The following is a 9,454-nucleotide window of genomic DNA, read 5'->3' on the forward strand; positions in this document are numbered from 1 at the left end:
AGGCAAGTAGACAGCTGAGTAGTTTAATAAACAAGTACTTATGACAGTTTTTAAATATGCACTTTCAAATATATTTAAATGAAAATATAATTTCCTGCCTTTTTGATTCTTTTTAGGCATACACACAAACACACAGATGCATACTTTTTGGTGTTGTCATGTATATAAAATTTGGGAGAAATCCAAAAGTATCAGCCTCGTGTGTCCAAAAGGGAGTTCTGTTGGAATTGTGTGCTATGAAAAGTGTTACTCTATTGTGGAAACATAGACTTTTAGAGAAGTTGAATTTCACCCAGTTATAATCAAACTTTACTCCATTGCAACCCTAGATCCTAAATAAGAATCTGCAGATAGAAATGTTACTTTTATTTCTTTTCTTTTTGAAGAAATTTCATATTGTGAGTGCTGTACTTGGTTGTCTATCAGATATGATAAACACTTTGTTAATACTTACCATATATATAGGAAAGTGTGGCCAATACTGGAGTGCCAGTGAAGTTTCATTTAATAACAATGATGCTGTACACTGACTGCTTATCATGTGCCAAGCACTAAGTGTTTTAATAAGTACTTTTTTTTTTTTAAAGTTTATTTATTTATTCTAAGAGAAAGGGCAAGTGGGGGAGGGGCAGAGAGAGAGAGGGAGAGAGAGAATCCCTAGCAGGTTCCGTGCTGTCAGCATAGAGCCCGACTCAGGGCTCAAACCCAGGAACCATGAGATCATGACCTGAACCCAAATCAAGAGTCGGATACTTAACCAGATGCCCCTAATAAGTATTAACTCTCTTAATCCTCATAACAAGCCATATAGGTGAGATCTTCTAGATATGAAATGAGACACAAAGTAATGAAACTTGCCCCAAAACTAAATGAGAATGTTACAAAGAAATAAATGATGATGTTGGGTTTGAGTCCTCCTCTAGAGGAAGGGCTTATTCTACACTCAAATCTAAAGGAGCAAAAGGGGCATGTGGTAATGGAGGCTGGGGGTTTCTAAAGGTTAAGGTAGCAACAGGTACCTTCTTCCCTTTTGTTAATAGTATTTTTATACTTCATCCTCACCATATAAGACTTTATACATGGAATCTCCTGGGGATATTCTGTTCCTCCCCAGAGAGGGTAGAGGGTGGGAGAAGGGTATATATTTAAAGAAATTACATTAATAAAGTTTTTTTAATGTTTATTTTTGAGAGAAAGAGACAGGGCGTGAGTGGGGGAGAGGCAGAGAGAGAGAGAGAGGGAGACACAGAATCCAAAGCAGGCTCCAGGCTCTAGGCTCTGAGCTGTCAGCACAGAATCATTGAACCCATGAACCGTGAGATCTTGACCTGAGCTGAACTGGGATGCTTAACTGAGCCACCCAAGCGCCCCAAGAAATTACATTTTGATAATAAGTTTCTCTGAAAAGAAAAAAGAAATAGTGAGACTGGGATTCTAATTGAGGCACTCTGGCTCCAAAGTTTGTATGCATAACCACAATACTACTTCTCCAAAACCTTTCTTACTACCATTATTATTATTATTTTATTTTTATCAAATAAGATGATGCAAAAGTTAAAGGATCTAAAGTCTGTCATCCTCAGTCTTTTCTAGGGTCCTTGGTGAAGCTGAAAGCCTCATTCTGGATGTTTCTCGTGGTAGAGATTGCCAGAGAACCACCTGTCTGACCAGTCTTATCACTTTATCACCCTGAATTCATATTAGACTCTAGTTGATAATGATCAGTAGACTTGTTATATGTATTTAAAAAAGTTTTTTTAACATTTTGTTTATTTTTGAGAGAGACAGAGACAGAGTACTAGCAGGGGAAGGGCAGAGAGAGAGGGAGACACAGAATCCAATGCAGGCTCCAGGATCTGAGCTGGCAGCACAGAGCCTGATGAGGGGCTCAAACTCTTGAACCATGAGATCGTGACCTGAGCCATAGTCGGACGATTAACCAACTGAGCCACCTAGGTGCCCCATATGCATTTTTTAACAAAGTGAAATCTTAGTGATATTAAAACAGATTACCTCAACATTAATTACATTTACGCTCATGCAGAATCTTTTTTTCCTTTTTTTTTGAGAGAGAGTACATGCAGGGGAGAGAGAGAGAATCTTCAGTGGGCTCCATGCTCAGTGTGGAGCCCAGTGTGGGGTTTAATCCCACAACCGTGGGATCATGACCTGAGCTGAAGTCAAGAGTTGGGGGCTCAACCAACTGAGCAACCCAGGCACCCCTCATGTAGAATCTTAATAGCCTACACTGATCATCCTAGTGCATTAATCTACTTTTACTGCAGTTAAGGTGATTACAACAGCAGTGTATATCTGTGCTCTCATAAAGAAAGACGGTGGGTATCTTGTGCCTCTGCATGGTGTCTTATTCTAAAGGCCAGACTGAAAGTTGCATCTCTGAATCCTTCGAGTGCCCAATTTTTAGATTCTGTCTAGAAAACCTTTCATACCTATTTACCTTGGCAAATTCCTTTTTGAATTTATCTTTAGATTTTTGTTTATAATTGAATATAGCTACTAAGTCAACCCTCATTATCAACATTCTATCCCCAAACCTCTCTGCACAGAAATATTTTCCCCTAGTTTATTCCACTACATATCTTGCTACCACACAACAGGAGTCAGTTTTACTGCCTCTTGAAGCAGATTTCCTCACTGGCCCAGCAGCAGGGCCTCATGACTTTTGGGCCTGGCTTGGTTCAGTTCAGCATTTGTTTTTATTCCAGAACCTAGGTTGAAGGAATAGCAGCACTTTTGGATATTCTGTCTGGATACTAGAAAATCTTAGCAAGAGGGCAGGGCCATTTCATGCCACTTCATTTAAGGTGCTCACATTTAATTGAACAGAACAAGAACTGATTAAGCCCAACACATAGGGAGTTATGTTCTACCCACAGGGAAGCCGCCATTGGATGGGAGCAAACAAGTATAGCTGTGTACACACACTTAATCTGCTTTACCCAGGATAGGACATGATTGAAAATCTGATCTACCTAAAATAATATATTCTCTGTTTTACTTGTTTATATTAAACCATTTAGGTTCAGGTATAAATGGAGACTCAAGGGATATAACTGCCTACCACACAGTGTTTCTTACAGCCATATTAGGAGGAACAATAGTCATTGTCATTGGATTTTTTGCTGTGCTTCTTTGTTATTGCAGGTAAGAAGAATATTAATATGTATAAACACAGAAAACTATCTGATCATAGTATCATATCAATGTGTTCTGGGTATGACAGTTTATTTATAAAAATCAGCAGTGTGACCTTTAAAATATGTTGATTAAAATAAAACTGGATACAGTCTAAGAGCACTGCATATATAATATATATGATTATATATATATATGTATATATATATATATAATATATCATGGGATGGTTTTTAAAAATGAATTTTCTAGGTCATAAGTTTTGAACACTTTCTGCTCTCTCTTCTCCTTTAGGGACAAGTGTGGTACTCCACAGAAGAGAGAAAGAAATATCACTAAACTCGAGGTCCTCAAGAGAGACCAGACAACTTCAACAACACACATAAATCACATCAGTTCAGTCAAAGTTGCATTAAAAGCCGAGGACAAGTCACAGTTATTTAATGCCAAAAACTCCTCATATAGCCCTCAGAAAAAGGAACCATCAAAGGCAGAAGCAGAAGAAAGAGTTTCCATGGTAAAAACTCGGGACAATTTTAAAGTCTACAATGAAGAGGTTTCATTTCTATCAGCCAATCCAAATAATTACTCAAGAAACCCAACACAGTCTTTGGAGCCCAATGTAGGGTCCAAACAACCTAAACACATTAACAACAAACCATCTTCATCTCTAGGTGATGCACAAGAGGAAAAGAGGTATCTCACAGGTAACGAAGAGGTATATGGACATTCCCACATTCCTGAACAGCTTATGCACATCTACAGCCAGCCCATCGCCATCCTTCAAACATCTGACCTTTTCTCCACTCCAGAGCAGTTACATACTGCTAAGTCAGCTACTTTGCCAAGAAAGGGACAGTTAGTCTATGGCCAATTGATGGAACCAGTTAGTAGAGAGAACTTTACACAGACGTTGCCCAAAATGCCAGTGCATTCTCACACACAGCCCCCAGATGCGAGGGAAGAGAATATTCCACTCGAAGGTCAACAGAGCCTGCCATCCCAAACTTCAGACTGGAGCCGGTATTCAAACAGCTTACTAGAATCTGTTTCCGTTCCTGGAACACTAAATGAAGCTGTTGTAATGACTCCCTTTTCCTCAGAGCTTCAAGGAATTTCAGAACAGACCCTCCTGGAGTTGTCCAAAGGAAAGCCTTCCCCCCATCCCAGAGCATGGTTTGTATCTCTTGATGGAAAACCAGTCGCACAAGTGAGACATTCCTTCATAGACCTGAAAAAGGGCAAGAGAGCCCAGAGCAATGACACGAGTTTGGACTCTGGGGTGGACATGAATGAGCACCACTCAAGTAGAAAACTTGAGAGGGAGAAAACTTTCATCAAAAGCATGCATCAGCCTAAGATCCTTTACTTAGAAGATTTAGACCTGAGCAGCAGTGAGAGTGGAACCACTGTCTGCTCCCCTGAGGACCCAGCTTTAAGACACATTCTAGATGGAGGGAGTGGAGCTATCATGGAACACCCTGGGGAAGAGTCTCCAGGAAGAAAAAGCACTGTTGAAGATTTTGAAGCCAATATGTCCCCCACTAAAAAAAGGGGCAGACCACCACTAGCCAAAAAAGATAGCAAGACTAATATCTGGAAGAAGCGAGAAGAACGTCCACTGATTCCCATAAATTAACATCAAGGGTGGTTGTGTCTCTGCTCTCTCGTGTTGTTTATTCTTGCTTCGTGTAAATTGCTGTATGAACTTTCTAAGAAGTTGAGACTGAGCAATCTCATGGTCCCTGGACATGTCTCAAGCAGAGTAAATAGTAAAATGGCAATTCACTAACAAAAGAGAAAGATACCAAGGAATGCTTTTTCTGGCCTATTCTTTTCATTTATTTTTGGGTGATGAATTTGAAGTATCCAAGAGTTCAAAATGTAAAATAGTTTCAAGATGTAAGTTATCTGAAAATGCTCAGCCACTTTAGCCCTCTCTAAAGAACAACTGTGAAATGTGTACTCCTAAAGTTGCTTTCAAAAAATGTTGCTTCTGCTTTGATGACTGCCCCTGTGAAATATTTAGGAATGAAACTGTATTCTTCAGGCATCATAGTCTTGTGAAATGTTACTATTATGTTCTCCTCTGCCTTTCCCTGAAAATAAGGACAAATATTGGGAATTGATGTTATTCTAGAACATAAAGGCCAAACAATATTTTCTTTTTTTTGCAGTCAACAGCATGTGTACTGTGTCAACCCAAAAATAAATCTTACTTTTAAGATGGGCAAGAAGCTACTTGGTGGTTAGAAAGGAAAATGCCAGCTCTTTGGTTGTTTTTAGATATAACCTCACAGAATAATAAGGTGTTAATTTGTTATTTAGAAATATGGAAAATGAATGCTCTGATACTTTCATTTTTATTTAAAAAAATTTCCCCCTGTTTCTAAAGAGAAATGAGCTTAGCTGTCAAGGAAAACTTCTTACCAGTCTGAACATAAAACAAAACAAAAAAACAACCCATATCTTTAGTTTAAGACTCATTGATACATGTAGGCAGCTTTAAGATATTTTTTAATTCATTCACTTAAACCTTTTAAACTTGTTTAAAAAATTAAGTTTCTTATGAACACCTAAATATTAACTTATTAAAATATTTAATTTTTTTCTGAAATGTTGATAAACAGGAGAAGAAATTCTATTTCCCTAAGACTCAAAAATATCTCCAGAATTTAGGTATATATCCACATGGTCTCTTCTTAAATCACTTATAGAATTTACAGTTCTTCTTCTAGTTTTGGAAGTAATATATCCATATTATTTTCATCATAGCAAAGAGTTCAGTATGAACACACTGAACAGCTGTTTTTAATTATAAGTGTCTTCAACTCTGAATTATCATTCATATGTCCTAAAAATAAAGCTCCTTGTTAATTAAAATCAACTCATCCAATTTTCTAAAAATCCCCATGAAGGCAAATGTCTGAAGCAGCTTCCCCTGTCCCTTGGGGGAAGAATAAAACTAAATTGCTTTATTTCTCATTCGCATCTACTCAACATGGGAGCAACATAGACACGCAAGGCACATAAACAAGTTGAAAGAAGCAAAATTAGCCATATTAGCTGTAGTCAAATTATAGATGGATATCCAGTGAAAGACAACAGCTTTTTTTCCCCGAGATAGACTTCAGCCAGTTTTTTCCTACAATTACTTCAGTTTTTCCTATAACACCTAACCTGTCAGGTCACACTCCTCCCATTCTGTATTAACCCAAAGAACTTAAAAACCCATTTTTTACCCAATCCACAGAAGAGCTAAATATTTGGGGTAATACCTAGGTCTAGTTTTTTGAGGAGGAGGTTTCTTGGTCTACAGAAAGATGCATTAAAAGCGGCATAAATGAAAAGGACTTGGAAAAGGTTAAGGAGTTAGTGCTCTGCTGAAGTGCCTTTGATATAGACTTGCTTTATTGGAAGGATATGAGAACATCTTTCTTTAATGTGCATTTTCTTTGTTAGCCAAATTAAACAGATGTGCAGGTTTTAATTAAAAAATATAGACCTAGTGTTTCATGTTGGAACAATGAATTTTGCATGCAAGTAACATTTCTCTCTTTTGTGTGTTTCTTTGAATCCAGGTTATATTGGTAAATTATGTTGTGCCGGAATGAAGTTAGAAACTATATAGTAAGATGTTGCACTTCAATATCTTAAGTTTATATTTTCTCTACCTTTAAATAAAAATATTTCATCTTTTAGTTTGGTAATGGAATACACATGTTGACATAATGGTACACCATTGAAGTATGCCACTTATTCATTCTTATGTAAAGGAAATGAGAAGACGTATCCCCAGGGGCTTTTCTAGAAATACCTTTTCTTTGGTTTCAGAATAAAACCTTATTTTTTTTTTAATACACTGCACATTCTGTTCTCAGTGGGGAAGTATAGGCAATTTACCTTTTCTAATGATCAAAAATGTGTAACTTCTCATTTTGAGTAGTTCACAAATTTCCTGTTAAAAAAGCTGAAGCCATCTACTTTTTCTTAACCCAAGTAATAATAAGCCTACAATATTCACATCTTTCTTAAATTTTTAAATTGAAAACCAACACAGTTTTTTGCAAATGTAACTCTAGAGAATTTTGATCACAAATTGTTAACATTTGTGTATCCTTTGTATATACTTTGGCTATATCTTAAACGCAAAATTATCCCTCAATTAACTGATGGATTCGTTTATGAAAGCACAGCTGTGTGTATTTTTGAATACATATTATGATCTTGAGACTTTATAAAATCAATTTTTATGACATTTATGCAGTTTACGGTTTATGCCCTTTTATATAATACACAGTATACCACGAAGGTCACAAATGTTGAGGAATAAAAGCACTTCTTTGCTTTGGCAATCATTTTCAGATCACTCTCTGTGTTTGAATCCTCTGATATCAATACATATAGAATTTTAGGAATCTGTGGGTCAAATAATGTCCCTCAAAATGTATTGACATTGTAAAGAATTTGACCATTTTAATTTCCATCTCAAACCTTAAGTTGACATTTTGCCCTCTTGTTTCCAAGTATTTCTATCTTTTGTATTTCAACAGAGAAATCTCACATTTCACTGTGTTTATTGCCATTATTACTATATTTACTGCTGAAAACTGTAACAATCTGAAGATTTGTAAAATGTTAAACATAGTTCATTAAAGATAATAAATATAAAAATGTACTTGATTCACTCTTTAATTTTGGGTAAACTACAAAACATTTCTCCCTAAACTGTCATTTAATAATGAATAATAATTCAGTTATTACTTCACCCATTATTACACTCCCTATAGAAAAATAAATATTATATATTTGAATACCATTTGGTTATATAATGAACTTGATTTCTCTTTATATTTCATGTTTTCCATGTTCACGTTTTTACTGTTAAAGCTAAGTATAGAGAAATTATTTTTCCATTCAATGAGAAGAATTCTTAAGATTGTGTGATAGAGTGTAAACTAAATTGCAGTACCCAAAATTCCTAAGTGAGAACAAGATACAATATCACCTCTCCACTTAAAAAATTATTTGGACTTTAAACGTAAGAGCAGATACAAGATACTAACACAAAGGTTGTTCACAATTAAGAGTGTTAGAACTTCAAGAGGTCTTCTGCTCACCTAGTTGAACCATACTTAAGTTCAGGCAGTTTGCACTTCGGGGTTTTAGTATGTTTGATTTTTTTATATAACCTCTACACCCAGCATGGGGCTCAAATTTACAACCCTGAGATCAAGAGGCAAATTCTCTACTTACTGAGTCAGCCAGGGACACCTAGAATATCTTTTAGAATCCTTATCTTGGCTGCCATGTTTTCAGACATTTTGTATAACTTGTATAAATTAATATTGTAGTAGAAATACCTTTGGTTAGTTCTAATGGGAATTGGGCTCTGAATCCATTTACATTTATAGTGGAGATTATGACCCAGGACTATTGTTTGAGGTAGACACTTCCATTTGGATCCCTGCAGAGTATAAGCCAGGCTGTGGTTACCTTTTTTCCAAGGCCTGATCTCCCACTGGATAGTATAGAGTCTTAACAGAAATAATGCAGTTTCTGGAGGAGTCATGGAAGACCCAAGCTCACAGGGAATGGATTGTAATAGAAAATAGATTTCATAAATCACAAACATAGCTGCCAAACAGATGATGTTCATGAGCTGGTCATCACAGGCTCATCTCAGAAGGGAAATTAATATGGGACGACTAGTATGTAAGAACTATAGGAGAGGTAGTTGGGTGAAGTTAGGTTAATCACTTCTGATAAATTCACTAAAAAAATCTCCTATCACAGGTGCCTGGGTGGCTCAGTTGGTTGAGAGTCCGACTTTGGCTCAGGTCATGATCTCGCTGTCTGTGAGTTCGAGCCCTGCGTTGGGCTCTGTGCTGACAGCTCAGAGCCTGGAGACTGCTTCGGATTCTGTGTTTCCCTCTCTCTCTGCCTCTCCCCTGCTAATGCTCTGTCTCTCTCTGTCAAAAATAAATAAACATTAAAAAAAATCTATCAGTACTTGATAATCGTGACAGCTAATTAAGGACGTTTCCCTAAACTACATGCTGTTAATATAGTGCCCGTTAAAATTATACCACAGTGTTCTTTTATCCAGACTGCTTAAAATCACTTTTTGGCCTTCTTTTTATAGGTAGATTTCTCTATTATGGTTTACAGTGAAATAAACTAATTCTATCAGTAAGCTCTCTCTGAATCAATTGTGGGGTTAATTCAAGAACTCTGCTCTATTGTCCCTAGATTTGGATTTATTTGCTCCATCAAAATCCTTGATTTGCTTACTTTC

General features: G+C 36.7%; 1 protein-coding gene across 1 annotated transcript in view; it reads left to right on the plus strand.

The window, feature by feature from the left end:
- The window catches only part of FAM171B (family with sequence similarity 171 member B), a 66,741-nt gene extending 58,911 nt beyond the window's left edge, over nt 1–7,830 (plus strand). The window contains exons 7-8 of the mRNA XM_027055088.2: nt 3,042–3,165; nt 3,451–7,830. Coding sequence (XP_026910889.2) covers nt 3,042–3,165; nt 3,451–4,795 — 1,469 coding nt within the window. The 3' untranslated portion in view covers nt 4,796–7,830. The remainder of the gene's footprint in view (nt 1–3,041; nt 3,166–3,450) is intronic.
- Nucleotides 7,831–9,454: the final 1,624 nt, after the last annotated feature.

The sequence above is a fragment of the Acinonyx jubatus genome, chromosome C1, assembly GCF_027475565.1.
Source record: "Acinonyx jubatus isolate Ajub_Pintada_27869175 chromosome C1, VMU_Ajub_asm_v1.0, whole genome shotgun sequence".
NCBI classification, from domain to species: domain Eukaryota; kingdom Metazoa; phylum Chordata; class Mammalia; order Carnivora; family Felidae; genus Acinonyx; species Acinonyx jubatus.